This window comes from Piliocolobus tephrosceles, chromosome 21 (assembly GCF_002776525.5).
Source record: "Piliocolobus tephrosceles isolate RC106 chromosome 21, ASM277652v3, whole genome shotgun sequence".
In the NCBI taxonomy this organism is placed as follows: Eukaryota; Metazoa; Chordata; class Mammalia; order Primates; family Cercopithecidae; genus Piliocolobus; species Piliocolobus tephrosceles.
In genome coordinates this window covers 18,003,905-18,023,545 of record NC_045454.1, presented here as the reverse complement: position 1 = coordinate 18,023,545, position 19,641 = coordinate 18,003,905, and the positions used below count along the sequence as shown (strand labels likewise).

At 54.5% G+C, this 19,641-nt stretch overlaps 2 protein-coding genes across 5 annotated transcripts in view; both read left to right on the top strand.

Annotated features, from left to right (window-relative positions):
• SUPT5H (SPT5 homolog, DSIF elongation factor subunit) overlaps positions 1-6,323 on the top strand; it is a 35,426-nt gene extending 29,103 nt beyond the window's left edge. For all 4 annotated transcript variants that reach the window (XM_023229187.1, XM_023229190.2, XM_023229188.1 and 1 more), the window contains exons 19-30: positions 791-937; positions 1,039-1,164; positions 2,063-2,147; positions 2,458-2,577; positions 2,661-2,763; positions 2,850-2,977; positions 3,067-3,172; positions 3,613-3,771; positions 3,884-4,052; positions 4,156-4,359; positions 5,735-5,830; positions 5,910-6,323. In XM_023229187.1, the coding sequence (XP_023084955.1) occupies positions 791-937; positions 1,039-1,164; positions 2,063-2,147; positions 2,458-2,577; positions 2,661-2,763; positions 2,850-2,977; positions 3,067-3,172; positions 3,613-3,771; positions 3,884-4,052; positions 4,156-4,359; positions 5,735-5,830; positions 5,910-6,053 (1,587 nt within the window). In that variant the 3' untranslated portion in view covers positions 6,054-6,323. The remainder of the gene's footprint in view (positions 1-790; positions 938-1,038; positions 1,165-2,062; positions 2,148-2,457; positions 2,578-2,660; positions 2,764-2,849; positions 2,978-3,066; positions 3,173-3,612; positions 3,772-3,883; positions 4,053-4,155; positions 4,360-5,734; positions 5,831-5,909) is intronic.
• Positions 6,324-9,332: 3,009 nt separating this feature from the next.
• On the top strand, positions 9,333-19,287 carry TIMM50 (translocase of inner mitochondrial membrane 50). The gene is given in 12 exon segments (XM_023229186.2): positions 9,333-9,650; positions 9,652-9,942; positions 10,872-11,022; positions 11,556-11,587; positions 11,806-11,827; positions 14,560-14,618; positions 14,703-14,822; positions 15,205-15,309; positions 15,415-15,513; positions 17,203-17,359; positions 17,681-17,787; positions 18,870-19,287. Coding segments are annotated over 12 exon segments (1,371 nt in total). The 5' UTR covers positions 9,333-9,524; the 3' UTR covers positions 18,972-19,287.
• Positions 19,288-19,641: the final 354 nt, after the last annotated feature.

Genomic DNA, 19,641 nt, shown 5'->3' with positions numbered 1-19,641 from the left:
CCCTCAACCCCTCATCCCGGGAGGTGGCAGAGCCCCCAGACTGCTCTGGGTTGTAGACCTGGCTCTGTCACTCACCTCTGACTGGCTGATAGTGGGCACGTGGCAAGTCATTGATCCCTCCCCGTGCCTGTTTCACACCCTGTAAAATGGAAACGAGAGCAGTGTCTACTCTGTTGGTAGTGAATGATTCCCCGAGGTTAGATCTGTACCCTGGTGGCTGTTCCTCGCTCAAGGATGGAGTGCCACATGTGCCCTCCTGCCTTTGCCCCTTCCTCATGGATGTGGGAGTCACGGAGCACAGGACTTAGGACCCTGGACTCCACATCCACATCTTGGCTTTGTTGTTTCTGTGCTGTGTGACCCTGGGCTAGTGACTCACCCTCTCTGAGCCTGAGTTTCCCTCTGTAAAATGGAAATTATAATAGAATCCACCTCAGAGGAAGTTTTGAGGCTTCAGTTAAATCTTACGGGGCCTGACACAGAGTGATAGATGAACAATTAGCTGTTATGTTGCTATCAGCGCCCCCTTCCATCTCTCAGGTCCCTCTTGCCCAATCAGGGGGTGGAGTCTCCTCCCAAAGGGTGTGTTAGAATGACTGGGAACGTTTTTGGTTGACGCAGTAGCTAAAGGGTGGCACTCTGCCTGCCTGCCCTGCAGCCAGGGAGTTGATGCCCTGTGGAGCTTGGAACCATCTTCCACAAGGAAGGATTATCCCACTTTAGGGAACCCCTGCCCCGTGTCTCCCCTTCCCAATCTCACGCCCACAGCCTCCCTGCTCTCCCTCTGTAGGTGCTGAACATGTACGGGAAGGTGGTGACTGTCAGACATCAGGCTGTGACTCGTAAGAAAGACAACCGCTTTGCTGTGGCCTTGGACTCAGAGCAGAACAACATCCATGTGAAAGACATCGTTAAGGTCATTGACGGCCCCCACTCAGTGAGTACAAGTTCCTGCTTTTGAACTGCATCTGAAGGAGTTTGGTTGGTGGGGGGTGAGGGGGCCATGGCCAAGAGAGTGACCCTTCTCTCCCTGGCTAGGGCCGAGAGGGGGAGATTCGCCATCTCTTCCGAAGCTTCGCCTTCCTACATTGCAAGAAACTGGTGGAGAACGGGGGCATGTTTGTCTGCAAGACCCGCCACCTGGTGCTGGCTGGGGGCTCGAAGGTGAGGTGGGCATGGCGGGACCCTGTGCGTTGGGTACCTGGTTCAGCTCTCCAGCCTCCTCTGGCCCCAGAAGTGACAAGATTGGGCTTTTGAGGGATTAGGAGAGCAGTGTCATTGTCAGGTCCTTGGCAAAGAGTGAAAAGGTTTATTTGGGATTCTGAGCTGTTCACCAAGTTATTTATCATTTCATTTTACTGAGCACCTGTTAGGTGCCAGACACTGGAGAACCAGTGGTGAACAAGACAAAAAAACCCTCTGCTCTCCCAGAGGCGATACTGCAGAGATGGACAGACAGATAAACCAGCGTGAGGCAAGCGCTGTGAAGAAAACAGAACGGGCTCAGGAGACGGAGTGATCAGGGCTGCCGTTTTAGGCAGAGGAGGGTAAAGAAAGGCCTCCCTGAGAGGCGACATTGGAGCAGAGACCTGAATGAAGGGATAGAGAGTGAGCATTTTGGGGCAACAGCAAGTGCAAAGGCCCTGAGGCGGGGCTTGTAGGGAAGTGTGCAGGAGCAGGTGGCACAGAGGAATTTAGGCCTCTGGTGTGGGTGGCTGGGTGGCCTCCTCAGGGCCCTGCACCTGGGATGATGACTTCCTGTGGTTTGTAGTTTTTGTGTCTCTAGGGGTTTAAATTCCTAGCTAGCCATATTTTAGTCCTACTCCTTGGCCAGTGGAAGCCCAGGCCCCTTGACAGGCTTACAATGGCAGAGGGCTGGGAGTTTTCCCAAAGGAAATTGAGGCACTGTCACCAGAAGGAGGGAGGGGTGGCAGCAGGGCACATCCTAGCAGGAGCTGTTCCCACCTGGAGGCATTCAGGCTGGTGTAGGGGCTGAGGGACTGTCCCCAGACCCTGCCACCCCATCCCCTGCCTGCCAGTTTACTCCTTGCTTCTCTCCTAGCCCCGTGATGTGACCAACTTCACCGTGGGTGGCTTTGCACCTATGAGTCCCCGGATCAGCAGCCCCATGCACCCCAGTGCTGGAGGTGAGGGGTTCAGGCTCAGGATGTGGTGGGTAGAAGCGGCTGGAAGGAACTTGGTTGTTCAGCCCACACTCAGTGCCTGTGCTGGGCTGGGCCCTGCTATTAGGGGGCTCACCACCCACAGGAGGGTAGACGCCGCAGTGACAGTCCGGAGTGGTCAGGGCTTCCATAGGAAAGCCAAGGGGCAGGGGGTGGGCAGAGGAGGCTCTTAACCCAAGTAGGGAGGAGTCAAGCAAGTGAAGGGGGCGTTCTGATGGTGCCCTTGCTGTGGGCACAGCAGTGGGGGACCAGTGACATTCTCCCTCATCCCCAGGTCAGCGTGGCGGCTTTGGTAGTCCAGGTGGCGGCAGTGGTGGCATGAGCAGGGGCCGGGGCCGGAGGGACAACGAACTCATCGGCCAGACCGTGCGCATCTCCCAGGGGCCCTACAAAGGTGACCTGTGAGGCCTGTGGAGGCCTGGGGAGGGGCGTGGTGAAGGAGAGCCTGCCCAGCCTGACCTCCTGTCCCCGCCGCAGGCTACATCGGTGTGGTGAAGGATGCCACAGAGTCCACGGCCCGTGTGGAGCTGCACTCCACCTGCCAGACCATCTCTGTGGACCGTCAGCGGCTTACCACGGTGTACGGGCGGGGCCTGGGGAGGGCCAGACTGGGGCTTGCTGGGCAGAGAGGGCCCTGCTCACCCCATTTGTTCTCCGTGTCCACAGGGGCTCACGGCGCCCAGGTGGCATGACCTCGACCTATGGGCGGACGCCCATGTATGGCTCCCAGACGCCCATGTATGGCTCTGGCTCCCGAACACCCATGTATGGCTCACAGACGCCCCTCCAGGATGGTGAGTGCCCGCAGGGGACAGGGGAGAGGGGCTGGGGGAACCTAGAGGAGGGACGGGACTGACAGACACACTCATCTCCCCCATTCCAGGCAGCCGCACCCCACACTATGGCTCGCAGACGCCCCTGCATGATGGCAGCCGCACTCCTGCCCAGAGTGGGGCCTGGGACCCCAACAACCCCAACACGCCATCACGGTGAGTCCAGGGTTCCCCAGGTTCTGGTGTGTGCTGGTGCGTGTGAGGGTGATGCTGGCTGTCTGGGCATGGAGAGGTTTGTGGGGCCACCCAGCATTCTCTGCTCCCAGCCTCAGGCTGGTCCCTTTGAAGGAGGAGGCATAGCATGGCAGGGCAGGGGCAAAGCGGCCCCCTCTCCAGCCCCAACCTCAGTAGTGATTGTGGTTACCTCTGGGCCTGGAGAAAGATTGCCTGGGTGGGGTGACCTTGGGAGGGCACTCTCATTTCTCTCCGCCACAGCTGTGTCAGTTGTGGAAGGGAAGTAACATCAGGAGTGTCTCTGGATGGGGCTCCTGTGAGAATGAAATTGCCTCAGTTCAGGGTCTGGTGTAGGGTGCTGTTCTGGAAGCATCCTCCGCATTATCACCACAGTTGCTCTCAACAGACTTTTCTCCCAACAGGGCTGAGGAAGAATATGAGTATGCCTTCGACGATGAACCCACCCCGTCCCCGCAGGCCTATGGGGGAACCCCTAATCCCCAAACACCTGGCTACCCAGACCCCTCATCCCCACAGGTCAACCCACAGTACAACCCGCAGACGCCAGGGACGCCGGCCATGTGAGTCCACTGGGGCCCGCCCTCATCTGCCCCTGCCCAAACCCTCCTACAGCCACTGCCTCCTTTCCCCTCCCTGCTCCAACAAATGCCCCCTTCTTTCCTGTCTCTGCAGGTACAACACAGACCAGTTCTCTCCCTATGCTGCCCCCTCCCCACAAGGTTCCTACCAGCCCAGCCCCAGTCCCCAGAGCTACCACCAGGTGGCGCCAAGCCCAGCAGGCTACCAGAATACCCACTCCCCGGCCAGCTACCACCCTACACCCTCGCCCATGGCCTATCAGGTAATGGTCTGCCTGCCTGCACTTGAGGGTGGTAGGCCTTGGGCCTGTAGGGTTGGCCAGGCCAGATGACTATTCCCAATGACACTTCCTCTTTCCCCTGCAGGCTAGCCCCAGCCCGAGCCCTGTTGGCTACAGTCCTATGACACCTGGAGCTCCCTCCCCTGGTGGCTACAACCCACACACGCCAGGCTCAGGCATCGAGCAGAACTCCAGCGACTGGGTAACCACTGACATTCAGGTGAAGGTGCGGGACACCTACCTGGATACACAGGTGGTGGGACAGACAGGTGTCATCCGCAGTGTCACGGTACGTGGGGCCCAGGGTGGTGGGTGAGCAGGCATCCTTTCGTTCGTACCCCCTAAACTGGGGACAGACCTGTCCCCAGATGGTGACAGCCCAGAGTGGGCAGAGCTGGAATGGAGGAAGCCTAGAGGGCAAGGGGAGCTATGTGAACCGGATTGAGGCATCTTACCCGATTTAGTGGGGAATCAGAGAGGGCTACCTGGGGAAGAAGAAATTTCAGCCAAGACCTGAAGAATGAATAGGAGTAAGTTAAGGGAAATGACTGGGTTGAGTGTGTTCCAAATGGCGGGAACTGCATGTGCAGAAGCCTGGAGGTGAGGAGAACTTGGGCACGTTCCGGGAGCCTGAAGAGTTTGTTGTGGCTGGAACATAAAGAGCCAAAGTGGGCGGGGCAGTTCATGCCTACAATCCCAGCACTCTGGGAGGCTGAGTTGGGCAGATCACCTGAGGTCAGGAGTTCAAGACCAGCCTGGCCAACATGGTGAAACGCTGTCTCTACTAAAAATCCAAAAAAAAAAAATTAGCTAGGCGTAGTGGCGCACGCCTGTAATCCCAGCTACTCAGGAGGCTGAGGCAGGAGAATCACTTGAACCCCAGGAGGTGGAGGTTGTGGTGAGCCGAGATCATGCCACTGCACTCCAGTCTGGGCAACAGAGCAAGACTCGTCTCAAAACAAACAAAAAATAAAAAACACAAAAATGAGTGATGAGGCCAAAGAGTTGGCTGGGGCCCCGTCATGCACCAGCTTGGAGGACCTAGACTGTCCTTAGGGCGCCGGAGAGCCAAGGAGGAATCTAAGCAGGAGAAGGGTGGGAGCAGATCTGTGGTGTGGAATTCTCCATCCATCAGTGATGGATTGGGGGTGGGGAGACTGGGCTGGGAGCCCAGGGGGAGGCTGGGCTGCGCTAGGGCAGGGCTATGGGGATGAGACAGGAGGCAGGTGGGAAAGACCCTCACGGGCTGAATGGCCAGGCCTCAGAGCTAGGGGCTTATTGGTCAGGGAGGTGACCAAGATGAGGTCCAGAGCCCTGGTGGGGCCTGCAGACCATGGGGTGGTCCCTGAGACCAGGTCCAGGAAAAGGAGCAGGTGTGGGGAAGATGCTGAGGCAAGTTTGGTACATGAAGAGTCAAGAAGCAGTCTCCTTTTTGCCTGTTAGCTTCATTCTGATGCTTCCCTTGCTGACTGGGTCACCCTGTCCACCTACCCTGACATGCACCACAGGCCCCAGGCCTTGGAACCAGCCCCAGCCTTGGCCTTTCCTGCCCCCATTTCACATTGAGTTCTCAGAATGAGCCCTGAGCCTGTGTCCCCTGGAGTGTGGGCCTCAGTCCCATGTTGGGAGCAGGATAGGCTGACCAAGCTGTCCCTATCCTCCAGGGGGGCATGTGCTCCGTGTACCTGAAGGACAGTGAGAAGGTCGTCAGCATTTCCAGTGAGCACCTGGAGCCCATCACCCCCACCAAGAACAACAAGGTAAGGGCAGGGGGCAAGGAGATAAGATGGGGGTGTTGGGTGCTGACACGGACCCTGACCACATTACCCCCACCCCCAGGTGAAAGTGATCCTGGGCGAGGATCGGGAAGCCACGGGCGTCCTGCTGAGCATTGATGGTGAGGATGGCATTGTCCGTATGGACCTTGATGAGCAGCTCAAGATCCTCAACCTCCGCTTCCTGGGGAAGCTCCTGGAAGCCTGAAGCAGGCAGGCGGGTGGACTTCGGCAGGTGAAGAGTGGTCCTCCTTCCTTCCCTGGCCCTTGGCTGTGACACAAGATCCTGCTGCAGGGCTAGGCCGATCGTTCTGGATTTCCTTTTATTTTTCTTTTTAGTTTTCCATCTTCTCCCTCCCTGGTGCTCATTGGAATCTGAGTAGAGTTTGGGGGAGGGTCCCTACCTTCTTGTACCTCCTCCCCACAGCTTGCTTTTGTTGTATCGTCTTTCAATAAAAAGAAGCTGTTTGGTCTAAAAGTGTGTGTGTGTGCGCGCGCGTGTGTGCACGCGCGCCGTGGGAATGAGGTGTCTTTAAGTGGGGTCATTTGCAGACCCCACTTCCTTGCTTTGTGGTTGGGGCAAATAACTGGGTGTGTGTGTGTGTGTGTGTGTCTGTGTGTGTGTGTATGCTGTGGGAATGAGGTTTCTTTAAGTGGGGTCATTTCAGACCCCACTTCCTTGCTTTGTGGTTGGGGCAAATAACTGGATGCTACCTGAATCTGTTTTCCCATCTAGATAATAGTGATAGTACCTGCCCCAGAGGGCTCTTGAGGGGAATGTGTATGAGAAGACATCAGAAGGAGATGATCAGAGTAGAGCTTGTCATGTGATTGATGACATTATATCTTATTCAGGCATGAATTATGCTAAGTGAAAGTCACAGTATCCTCCAGGAAACCTAAATTCGTCCTGTGGTGCAGGATACAGTGCTTGATGGTCCTTTTTGTTTTTTCTTTCTTTCTTTTTTTTTTTTTTTTTTTTTTTGAGACAGTCTTGCTCTGTCACCAGGCTGGAGTGCAGTGGCACGATCTTGGCTCACTGCAACCTCCGCCTCCCAGGTTCAAGCGATTCTCCCTCATCAGCCTCCCCAGTAGTGTGCGCCACCACACCCAGTGAATTTTTTTGTATTTTTAGTAGAGATGGGGTTTCACCATGTTGGCCAGGATGGTCTTGATCTCTTGACCTCATGATCTGCCCGCCTTGGCCTCCCAAAGTGCTGGGATTACAGGCGTGAGCCACTGTGCCCAGCCTTTTTTTTTTTTTCTCCTCTGAGGTGGAGTCTCTCTGTCGCCCAGGCTGGAGTGCAGTGGCGTGATCTCAGCTCACTGCAGCCTCCACCTCCTGGGTTCAAGCAATTCTATCTCAGCCTGCCGAGTAGCTGGGAGTACAGGTGCGAGCCACCATGCCTGGCTTTTTTTTTTTTTTTTTTTTCTCTTTTGTAGTTTTAGCAGAGACGGGTTTCACCATGTTGTTCAGGCTGGTCTTGAATTCCTGACCTCGTGATTCGCCCGCCTCGGCCTCCCAGAGTGCTGGGATTACAGGCGTGAGCCACTGCGCCTGGCCAATGGTCCTTTATTTTTCTGTTTGAGATAGGGGTCTCACTCTGTTGACCAGGCTGGAGTTCAGTGGCACAGTCATTGCTCACTGCAGCCTCAACCTCCTGCACTCAAGCGATCCTCTTGCCTCAGCCTCCTAAGTAGCTGGGACTACAGGCGTGCGCCACCACGTCTGGATAATTTTTTTATTTTTAAATTTTTTATAGAGACGGGTCTTACTATATTGCTCAGGCTGGTCTCGATCTCCTAGCTTCAAGTGATCCTCCTGCCTTAGCCTCCCACAGTGCTGCAATTACAGGCGTGAGCCACAGTGCCCAGCGGTCCTTTTCCTTGAACCCTGATAGCAGTGACACCAGGATTGTTGTGGCTTATCCAGTGGGTGTAATCTGAAGAGACTGGGGCTTAGTACCCAGAACCTGTTTCCCTTCCTCATTAGATATTCCTGTCTTTTTACAAATGTAAATGTATTATAAAACATTTCAGGGAGGGCGCGATAGCTCATGCCTGTAATCCCGGCACTTTGGGAGTCCAAGGGGGGCAGATCATTTGAGGTCTGGAGTTTAAAGACCAGCCTGACCCAACATGGTGAAACTCTTGTCTCTATTAAAAATAACAAAAACAATTAGCCGGGCATGGTGGCGGGCGCCTGTATTCCCAGCTACTTGGAAGGCTGAGGCATGAGAATCACTTGAATCTGGGAGGCGGAGGTTGCAGTGAGCCAAGATTGCGCCAACTGCACTGCAGCCTGGGTGACAGGGCAAAACTCTGTCTCAAAAAACATTTCAGATGTTCAAGATTATATACCAAGAACACCCATGTCCCCACCACCCAGGGGAGGAAACAGGAAACAATATGTACTAGATAGGACCCACTTCACCAGCACCCCAATCCATTCCCCCAGAAGTAACCAGGAGTGCCGAGTTCCTTGTGTCTTTCCCTTGCTTGAATTCGTATTTTTACTACCTTGGTATTTTGTTTTAAAGTTTACATAAACGGGATCTGATTTTTCTTACACTCAATTTAGGGGAGGTTCGTAGTATCTATAGCCTCTAATTTGTTTCTCAGTCAAGCCCTGTACAGCCAGATACTGCTGTTCTTTGGCTGAGCCTCAGGTAAAATGGTTGGCTCTCCAGTCCTTTATAGAAAATCATGGTAGGAAGGGGCCAGGTGCGGTGGCTCACGCCTGTAATCCCAGCACTTTGGGAGGCCGAGGCGGGCGGATCACAAGGTCAGGAGATTGAGACCATCCTGGCTAACACAGTGAAACCCGGTCTCTACTAAAAATACAAAAAAGTAGTAGGGCATAGTGGTGGGCACCTGTAGTCCCAGCTACTCGGGAGGCTGAGGCAGGAGAAGGGCATGAACCCGGGAGGCGGAGCTTGCAGTGAGCCAAGATGGCGCCACTGCACTCCAGCCCCGATGACAGGAAAAAAAAAAAAAAAAAAAGGTAGGAAGGAATGGGAGAGAAAACAGATTCCTCCTCCCAGCTCCATGTGAGGAAGAGTTTTATTATTAATTTTTGTATTTTTGAGACGGAGTCTCCCTCTGTCTCCCAGGCTGGAGTGCAGTGGCACGATCTAGGCTCACTGCAACCTCCACCTCCCGGGTTCAAGCGATTATCCTGCCTCAGCTTCACCAGCAGGTGGGACTACAGGCGTGCGCCCTCATGCCTGCCTAATTATTTTTTTAAAAATTTTTAGTAGAGGGGGGGTTTTGCCATATTGGCCAGGCTGGTCTCAAATTCCTGACCTCAGGTGATCCGCCTGCCTCAGCCTCCCGAAGTCCTGGGATTATAGGCGTGAGCCACTGCGTCTGGCCTATTATTATTAATTTTAAAAACAGAGATGGCAGTCTTGCTATGTTATCCAGGGTGGTCTCAAACTCCCGGCCTCAAGCGATCCTCCTGCCTTCGGCCTCCCAAAGCGCAGGGATTACAGGTGTGAGCCACCGCGCCTGGCCAAAAGAGTTTTCGAGGACTGGCTTTTCAGGTCGCTTTCTGGGCCTCAATGTATATTTCTGACAATTGGGAGGTGAGGCCCTTACACGGTGCCCTTACACGGTGAGACAAGCGACCTGACTCGTGACTATTTTTTTGGACAAATCAGGCAGCCACTGACTCCTTATGGCCTCAGCTTTACCTCTGGGCAATGAGTGTGATCCCTTCCTTCGCTGCGTCCTTTGCAGGGCGGTGGCACTCTGCAAGGCCCAAGCGGGACGTGGTCCAGATGACTCTGGATCCCAGTTGGCGCCCCCCCGGGGCAGCCAGGAGAATGGTTAGAGGAAAGTGCGCCTGCGGCAATCCGCCCGATGACTTTGGTCTCTCTCGGGCTTCCGTCCACCCGCCCCGCCTCCGCGCTTCCATTGGCTGTAGCTCCGGCCCGGGGCGGGGGAGAAGGGAGCGAGTGGGCGGGGCCGCGTGGCGTCAGCGCAAGATGGCGGCCTCGACAGCGCTGTTCTCGCGCTTGCGGAGCGGGCTCAGGCTCGGCTCGCGGGGACTGTGCACGAGGTTGGCGACGCCGCCCCCCCGAGCCCCAGATCAGGTGAGCGGAACGAGGGTGGCGCTCTGAATGTGGGGTCCCTTCCCTGGAGTTCCGGACATATCGCCGCCCCTTGGGGGTTCCGGGACTCCTCACCTCAGGGTGCTGAATGAAACGCCGCTTGCATTTTGGGGCCCTTCCCAGTCTCCTGGGTGGACAACACTTGCTCCCCTAGGCTGGAGGCTGGGAACCCAGATTTGTCCTCTACACCCCACCTCGCACCCACGTGGGTGTCGGAGGAGGAGGAGGTTACCGGTTCCCCGTTTCAGTGACCACTCAGGTGATACTTGAGCTGGAGGGGCCTGGTCCGCCGGAGTCCCAGTCTGGCCGAGGGAGTTATTTTCTCTGTGGCGTTGGTGGTGGTGAGGTAGACGTTTGGGTTTCCAATTCGACCTGCCTCCATGTTGACAGAGACCCAGCCATTCTGACCTCCAACTCTGTCACTTCTGTGCCCGAGTTCCCCAAGCCCCAGGGAAGTGATTGCCCCTCCCCGCCTCTGCTCCCATCCCTTACCCTGTAACTCTGCTACCTTTAGCCCCAAGCAGCCAGATGTCGTAACTCCCCGTCCTGTCTGCCCCCCTTCCCCCACCACTTGTGCCCTCCGTTCCCTCTCATCCCAGTGTTTAGGCCCTCCCATCCCTTATTCTCCGTGCTCTGCTTTTCTGGACTGCAGACCCTCCAGTCCTGTTGCCTTCAGGATCCTGTGCACCTGGCCTGTTAGCTTTTAAAACTCCTGGCATCCTGGTGCCGGACAGTCTGCTTTTGACCCTCTGAGCGCCCCACTTCCTGACTGCGCCTCCAGGGACACAGATGTCCAGGGCTCTGTGGGTGTCTGCCTCTTGGCTCCTGAACTTGATTCTTCTTGGACTGGAGGGTTGGAACCATCCTGACCTCTCTCCTCTCTTAGCTGACCTCCCCTTTCTCAATCGCAGGCCGCAGAGATCGGGAGCCGCGGGGGCACTAAGGCACAAGGGCCACAGCAGCAGCCGGGTTCAGAGGGTCCCAGCTATGCCAAAAAAGTTGCGCTCTGGCTTGCTGGGCTGCTTGGAGCTGGTGGGACCGTGAGCGTCGTCTATATCTTTGGTGAGGGACATATCCCTGCCCCCCAGTTTTGTTCCTTGGCCTCCCTAGTCCACTGTGAAATCTCCCACTCTTACCCACTACCAACGTCTCTCATCTTCATTCCCTGGCTCCTTCCTCAGTAGGGCAGCCAAATAGGATACCTACCTTGAAAACCAGGGAAGTCTTTCTTCTCCCTTCTACTCCTTAAGGTTCTAGTCTTTCTAGTTGGTTCCTGTACCGGGATACAGGAAAGAGGGAATGGGAAAGGATAGGCCTGGATCAGCTTCCTAAACTTTGTCTTTCCTCAGCACCCAAAAATCCAGCCTTCCACTAGTTCCTTTATCCCACAGACCCAAGAGACCCAGCCCCAGCCCCCTTTCTCTCAAAGACCCAGGAATCTTGGCTCCCAGCCCCCTCCTGGCTTGAATCCAGGAGGCTGTGCCTCTAACTCTCTTTCCTCAGATCCAGGAGTCCAGGCCCCTTATCCCACTCCTCCCTCAGGACCCAGGGGACTGGGCCCTAATTCCTCATATTCATCCTGGTCTCCCTTGCAGGAAACAACCCAGTGGACGAAAATGGTGCCAAGGTGAGGGGGAAAGAGACCGAGCCCTTGCCAGGAGTCCTAGCCTGTGGGTGAGAGGGGTCCCCTTTGGTCTGTTCAGGCACATTGCTTGTCTGGAGGGAGCCTTTCTTTCCCAGTGACCTTTGCCTATTCCTGTTGGGGTCCTGGAGATTCCTTTTCTGTATGTGATGGGGTTCTGCCTCTGACATCCTAAACCTTCCATTTTTCTCTCCACCTCCCAGATTCCTGATGAGTTTGACAATGGTGAGTAAACAAGCACAGATTCTGGAGTCCTTGACCCTCTCACCTCTGTCATTTGTAAGGATGTCTCTCTTCCCATCTGGTGTCTCCGGCCCCTCCTCCTTCCACTGGGGAGGTGGGGAGCCAGCAGCTGGATGGCGTTGTGAGGAGGGACATTACAAAGCCCCAGCCTGCTTCCCTGGCCCCTCAGCCCCGAGCAGATGGTCAGAGACAGATGGGGGAGGGGAGCCTTGGGTGGGAGGGCTTGGGGACACAGGGTGGCCTATCTCCAGACACATGGGTTCCTGTGTCTTAGACCAAGCATCTGCAGCTCCCAACTCCTTCCCCATCCCCCTCAAGCCCCTACCCCATTAGGCTCATTTTCAAAACAATGCCTCCTTCCTCCCTCTCCATCTGGTTAACCAGCTTTTGGTGGTGACGTTTATGACAAATTGGATAGTAGAGATTAGTTGTCAATCGTGTCATACCTGGCCCTTCCCAGGAGAAAAATGAAATTGGTGGGTCCAGAAAGCCACCTGTTTATGTTGGGGGACGTTTGCAAACGGTTGTGTTAATACGTTGATTGTTTCAAACTGGGCAGGTGGGTGAGTGCCGTTTTAACTGGGCAGTTGTAGAATCATGCTGGCTTCAACAATTAATATGCTGATTTAAATTGGGCAGGTAAATCTGAAGTTTTAAAGTGTATATGTTTACTAGCCTAACTGGTTTCAATATTGTGGTTTTTTGTTCTTATTTTTTTAATTTTTTTAATTTTTTACTTTTTTTGAGACGGAGTCTCGCGCCCAGGCTGGAGTGCAGTGACGTATCTCAGCTCACTGCAAGCTCCGCCTCCCGGGTTTACGCCATTCTCCTGCCTCAGCCTCCCGAGTAGCTGGGACTACAGGCGCCCGCCAAATCGCCCGGCTAGTTTTTTGTATTTTTTAGTAGAGACGGGGTTTCACCGTGTTAGCCAGGATGGTCTCGATCTCCTGACCTCGTGATCCGCCCGTCTCGGCCTCCCAAAGTGCTGGGATTACAGGCTTGAGCCACCGCGTCCGGCCTGTTTTTATTTTTTATTTTTTGAGACATAGTCTTGCTCTGTTGCCCAGGCTGGAGTACAGTGGTGCAATTTTGGCTCACTGCAACCTCCACCTCCCGGGTTCAAATATTTCTCGTGTCTCAGCCTCCCGAGTAGCTGGGAGTACAGGCGCACACCACCACGCTCAGCTAATTTTTGTATTTTTAGTAGAGGCAAAGTTTTGCCATGTTGGTCAGGCTGGTCTCAAACTCCTGACCTCAGGTGGTCGACTCGCCTCGGCCTCCCAAAGTACTGGAATTATAGGCATGAGCCACCACTCCTGGCCCAATATATTGTGTTTTTTTTAAGAGGAAGCCCCATGTATTGCACTAAAAATACTGTATTAAAGTAGGCAGCCATGTAAGTTTACTGTTTTATACTGGATTCATTAGCTGGGAGTGGTGGCCTGTGCCTGTGGTCCCAGCTACTCAGAGGCTGAGTTGGGAGGATCACTTGAGCCTGGGAGTTACAGGCTGCAGTGAGCTGTGATCCCGCCACTGCACTCTAGCCTGGATGACAGAGTGAGTCTCCACCTCTAAAAAAAAAATAAGTTAAAATGAGAAAGTAAACTGGAGTCAGTATATTCACTTAAACCAGGGTTTTTCACCCTTGGCCCTATTGACACTTTGGATCAGATAATTCTTATAGAGGACTGCCCTGTGCATTGAAGGATTTTTGTAGCATCCTGGGCATCTGCCTACTAGAAGCCAGTATTGCGACAATCAGTTACATCTCCCGGCGTTGCCAAATTTCCCAGGGGTAGGCGTACAGACAGAATTGTTCCTAGTTCTGAACCACTGTTTCACAGTGTACAGATGTGTTTATATATTCATTGTGGTTTAGATGCAGCACACTGGCTTAAAGTGGGCAGATCTGGAAGCCTAGTGATTCAAAGTGGGCAAAATACACTGGCATAAGTTAGGTGCAGTGGCTCACGCCTGTAATCCCAACACTTTGGGAGGCCAAGGCTGGAGGATCACTTGAGCCCAGGAGTTCAAGACCAGCCTGGTCAACAGAGCAAGACTCTGTCTTTGTCTCTTTAAAAAAAGTATGTATACACTGGCGTAATGTCAGCAGATTTGTGTGTATGTGGGTTATTTATTTATTTAAGACAGTCTCACTCTGTCGCCAGGCTGGAGTGCAGTGGCGTGATCTTGGCTTGCTGCAACCTCCACCTTCCAGGTTCAAGTGATTCTCTTGCCTCAGCCTCCCGAGTAGCTGGGACTACAGGCACGTGCCACCACGCCCGGCTAATTTTTTTTTTTTTTTTTTGTATTTTAATAGAGACGGGGTTTCACCATGTTGGCCAGGATGGTCTTGATCTCCTGACCTCGTGATCCATCTACCTCGGCCTCCCAAAGTGCTGGGATTACAGGCATGAGCCACCGTGCCCGGCCTTGTATGTGGGTTTTAAGTGGGCCAATGTATAAGCGTTCTGTTTCATACCTGTGTTAGTATGTGGATATAAGTATCAGCTTAAAATGGGGCAGGTAAATACATCTCTGCTCCTATCTGGCTGTATGTCATTGCCTTCTGTCTTTGGACCTAGAAATGAGTTAGTTCAAACCAGGTGGGTATGCAGACCTGTTTGTATCTGGTAGATAAGAAACCCCTGGTTTGTCTGGGAGGTTGAGCAGCGGCTTATTGTGGAATCTCTTTGTGCCTGGTGTTCTCCTAGATCCAATTCTGGTACAGCAGTTGCGCCGGACATACAAATATTTCAAAGATTATAGACAGGTGAGCAGAAGCCCTGGGCTCAGTCCCCATGTCTCCAGCCCTGGCCTCCTTGTCTGAGCGCCCCCATCCATCCCTCTCCCACAGATGATCATCGAGCCCACCAGCCCTTGCCTTCTCCCAGACCCTCTGCAGGAGCCGTACTACCAGCCACCCTACACGCTTGTTTTGGAGCTCACTGGCGTCCTCTTGCATCCTGAGTGGTCGGTGTGTCCCGGGAAAGGCAGTGGGTTGGGGATAGACCTGGGCAGCGGGGTTGTGATAAGGTGGACTTTCAGCCCTAACTGTGCTGTGTGATCTTGGGGAGGAGATGTCACCTGTCATTGCCTCGCTTTCTTCAGCTGGGAGAAGGCAGTCATGCTAACAGCCACCCTGTAGGGTGGTGTAGGTGTGCCCAGGCATGTTGTAAGTGCCACAAAGGAGCCAGACCCTTAGTCACAGCCCATGTTGTACTTCTTAACCTCCAAGAGCCACAAAGACAGAGGGAGAGAACTCTATTCTGGGAATCCCCCAGGCTGGATCTTTATCTTCTTGGGGACTCTGAGGGCCTCTGGGTCTTGGTGTTTCACTGTCCTCACTGTCTTCCCAGCTGGCCACTGGCTGGAGGTTTAAGAAGCGCCCAGGCATCGAGACCTTGTTCCAGCAGCTCGCCCCTTTATATGAAATTGTCATCTTTACGTCAGAGACTGGCATGGTGAGGCTCTGGGGCAGGGGAGGGAAGGTCGCTGTGGTGGGAGGCGTAGAGATCTGGAGGACCAGGGCTCAGCCTGACCTTTTCTCCCTCCCTTCCCACCCGCAGACTGCGTTTCCACTCATTGATAGCGTGGACCCCCACGGCTTCATCTCCTACCGCCTATTCCGGGACGCCACAAGATACATGGATGGACACCATGTTAAGGTGCCATGGGTTCATGGATGGGCCTCTGGGATTTGGTGGGGTTGGCACCACGTGAGGGAAGGAGGGCCTAGCTCTGACCCTAGCCTCACCTGGCTTATAGTTCTGCCCAGATTCGATTCCTGCTGGCAGGCACACGCCTGCCTCCAGCCTTGGCCAGACATCTGCACCCTTCTTTGTTCCCTGGAATCTGGGTGTGGGAGTGGGGGAAATGAGGTCTCTCTAAAGAAGACAGGGGTTAGTGGTAAGGATGTACCATTTAGAAGCTGGTTTTATCTTGCTGTATCTGTAACTTAGTGCTTCTGGGAAGGTTTGCTTATAATTGTACATGTGAGGCTGGTTGCGGTTTGTTTGACCTGGCGTCTGTTACTGTGGCCAGTGATACATTCAGGAGTCTGGATCTGTGAATGGGCCTCTGTGGATCTGGCTCCAAGTGTCTATGTGTCTGTTGGGTTTCTGTTTCTGTCTGTGTCCTGGGGAGGGGGGTCTGTGTTGTTCTTGGGAATTCAGAAATACATGGACTGTGATCGAGGGTCTTGAAGGGTCTGTGTCTGGGAGCCTGTCTTTGTGGTTCCCTGGGTATGGCTGCAGATCTGTCTGCACCTGTTTACTTGAGTAAGAGGTTCTTAAACCTGCGACATACCACAGTCACCTGGGCAGGGGTTTAACACGAGAGTGGCCGCCTCCCTCTCCAGGGAATGTCCTCATCGCCTTTCTGTGTGCTAGACCCTGGGTCTAGGGGTCTATGTGATTAGCTCCTCAGTATCCTGGGGGTTGTTTTGTTTTTTGTTTCTGAGACAGGGTTTTGCTGTGTCACGCAGACTGGAGTGCAGTGGTATGAACACGGCTCACTGCAGTCTCAACTTTCTGGGCTCAAGTGGTCTTCCCACCTCAGCCTCCCGAGTAGCTGGGCCTATAGGCGCACACCACCATGCTTGGCTGATTTTTGTGTGTGTGTGTGTGTGTGAGATGGAGTCTCGCTGTGTTGCCCAGGCTGGAGTTCAGTGGTGCGATCTTGGCTCACTGCAACCTCTCCCTCCCAGGTTCAAGTGATTCTCCTTCCTCAGCCTCCCGAGTACCTGGGACTACAGGTACACACCACCACGCCCGGCTAATTTTTTGTATTTTCAGTAGAGACAGAGTTTCGCCATGTTGCCCAGGCTGATTTTGAACTCCCGAGCTCAGGCAGTCCGCCCACCTTGGCCTCCCAAAATTCTGGGATTACGGGCGTGAGCCACCACATGCCGCCATTTTTTGTATCTAGTAGATATGGGGTTTTACCATTTTGTCCAGGCTGGTCTTGAACTCCTGACCTCAGGTGATCCGTCCGCCTCGGCCTCCCAAAGTGCTGGGATTACAGGCATGAGCCACTGCGCCTGGCCCATGCCCACCTAATTTTTAAATTTTTTGTAGAGATGAGATCTCTCTGTGTGGCCCAGGCTGGTCTAGAACTTCTGGGCTGAGTGATCCTCCTGCCTTGGCCTCCCAAAGTGGTGGGATTACAGGCGTGAGCCGCCATGCCTGGTCCTCTGTGGGGGTTGATGCCATCATCCAAAGCTGGTCTTTGAGAGGCCCTGCCATTGTGATCCCAGTATGTGTGATGCTGTGTATGTATGTTTTGTGTGTTTTGGGTCTTCTTGATGGGGGGAGAGTTGGGCACAGATGTTGACCTGATCTGTCACTCACTTCCAGGACATTTCATGTCTGAATCGGGATCCAGCTAGAGTAGTAGTTGTGGACTGCAAGAAGGAAGCCTTCCGTCTACAGCCCTATAACGGCGTCGCCCTGCGGCCCTGGGACGGCAACTCTGATGACCGGGTCTTATTGGACCTGTCTGCCTTCCTCAAGAGTAAGGCCGACTCCTGATCCCTTGGCCTCTGACCCCAGAGCCCCTGATTCTGAAGAGGAAGGATAAATGCATTATTCGTGGCTGGGTGACTGAGGTGCAGGAGGTACCTGAGCACCTTGGAGTCTTTAGGAGCTTCTTAGGATGTTCATGGAATGTTTAGGGGTTACTTGGGGATGTTCAGGGGAACCCTTTCAGAGTGTTTAGAAGCATTCCAGGTAGCACTGACCGCCCCCCTGCCCCAGTGTGGGACCTTCCCCTCGTGGGCCCTGCCTGCCTCTGGCCTTCAGAAGGCTGGCTGACCACCCCCTGTTGTGCCCACAGCCATTGCACTGAATGGTGTGGAGGATGTGCGAACCGTGCTGGAGCACTATGCCCTGGAGGATGATCCGCTAGCAGCTTTCAAGCAGCGGCAAAGCCGGCTAGAGCAGGTTGGTGCTCAGATGCCCAGAGTGGAGGATAGGCTCTGAGGCTCCTGAAGGAGGAGCCCGGAGCAGTCCATCTCCATACTCCTGGCTTGGCTGTGTGACCGTGAGCAGATACCTCCTCTCCGCCTCAGTCTCTGTAACCAGGGGGACATAACACAGCCTGTCCTGTAGGGTTGCCAGAATGAGGGGATGCACTGATTCTGCAGCCTGCCCTGAGAATAGGAGACAGGCAGGGCTTTGAGACTGGACTTGAAGAGGGGTTGCCCTTGATGGTCTTGAGTAGGTCTGGGGGGCACCTTGTGGAGGCGGACTGTGGGTTTTGGATCAGGTCTGGAGAGAGGATCCCTGGGCACACGGCCCAAGGCTGTGGGGAGAGTTGTGGTGGTCTTGGTGGGACCCTGGTAATTTGGAAGTGGGACTGAGAGTATGGATTGCATCTGGGTAAGATGCCCAGGGGTCTAGGCTGAAGTTCACCAGATTCTAGGTTAGATTCCTAGAGTTGGGAGTCCCTGAGTGCCCAGAGAAGAAGTCCCTAGAGATTTGGTCCTGGGGACCCCCCCCCCCAGGGAACTCCCCCTGCCTGCCACGTCCAGACAGGGGTCATGGGGCTCAGGGGGCCGGGGCAGGATGATGCAGTCTGATGAGGAGGGCTCTGGGGTTTGGACCTGGGATCTCACCAGCATTCACCTTGGGGTAACAGGGTCTGGGATGGGATCTCAGGTTCAGGGGAGGGGTTCCTGGGATCTGGGGAAGGGGATTATGAGAGTCTGGGGCCTGAGAAGCTACTGCAGTTCAGGCCTGAATATCTCGAGTGCCTAGTATTGGAGTCTGGCATCCCCCAAACATTGAAGCCTAGGCTCCTGCGGCTCAGAGCTGGCTCTTCCCAGTGTCTGGGCTGGGGAGCTCAGGTCTAGGGTCCCTTGTGTCTGGGTTGGGGGCCCCAGGGTTTGGGGAAAGGGATCTGGACTTGGCAGAAGTCAGGAGGAAAGGTGGCCCCTGGGCTGAGGCCTGGGGAGCTGGGCGTCTGGGAGGAGGCTCTGTCCTCCCTGGGCTGACCCTCTCCTCCATCTGTCTCCCAACCCCAGGAGGAGCAGCAGCGCCTGGCTGAGCTCTCCAAGTCCAACAAGCAGAACCTCTTCCTCGGCTCCCTCACCAGCCGCTTGTGGCCTCGCTCCAAACAGCCCTGAACTCTGGGCCCTCCTCAAACTCAGTGCCGGAGTCCAGGGCACCAGTGCTTCCAGACCAAGACTTGGGCCACCACTGTCCAATAAAGTACATCCCAGATGCCACACCTGCTGTGTCCCGAGAGTCTCCAGATGGGGGCATCGGGATGAGGTCTGGGACTTTCGGGTCACCATCCCACAGTGGCTGATCGGCTGCCAAGCACAGAGTGGGGGCTTTGTTGGATCAGAGTGTATTTTTCACCCTGATCTGGGAATGTAAAAACCCTCGCTGTGTCTTCCTGTGTGTTGTGTGATCTGTAAAAAATACATCTCCCTCTGACCACAGATTCCTCATGTGTGGAGAAGGGAAGAGAGGATGGCACTTGGCTTTAAAGACAGGTAGCTGCCCTGCTGCTGTGGAGAGACTGTGTTATGGGCCCAGTGGGGCTCTGGTGGACCAGAGATCACCCCTCTCAACAGGCCAACTGCTGCTTGGCTCCAGCCAGTGTGGCCCTGGAGTAGAGGGGGCCTGGAGTTGCGTGACATGCCAGTTTTGAAAAGAAGCAAGAACTTGGGAATTTTTTTTTTTTTTTCTTTGAGACAGGGTCTCACTGTTGCCCAGGCTGAAGTGCAGTGATGTGATCTTAGCTCACTACAGCCTTGACCTCCTGGGCTCAAGTCATCTCCAAGTGAC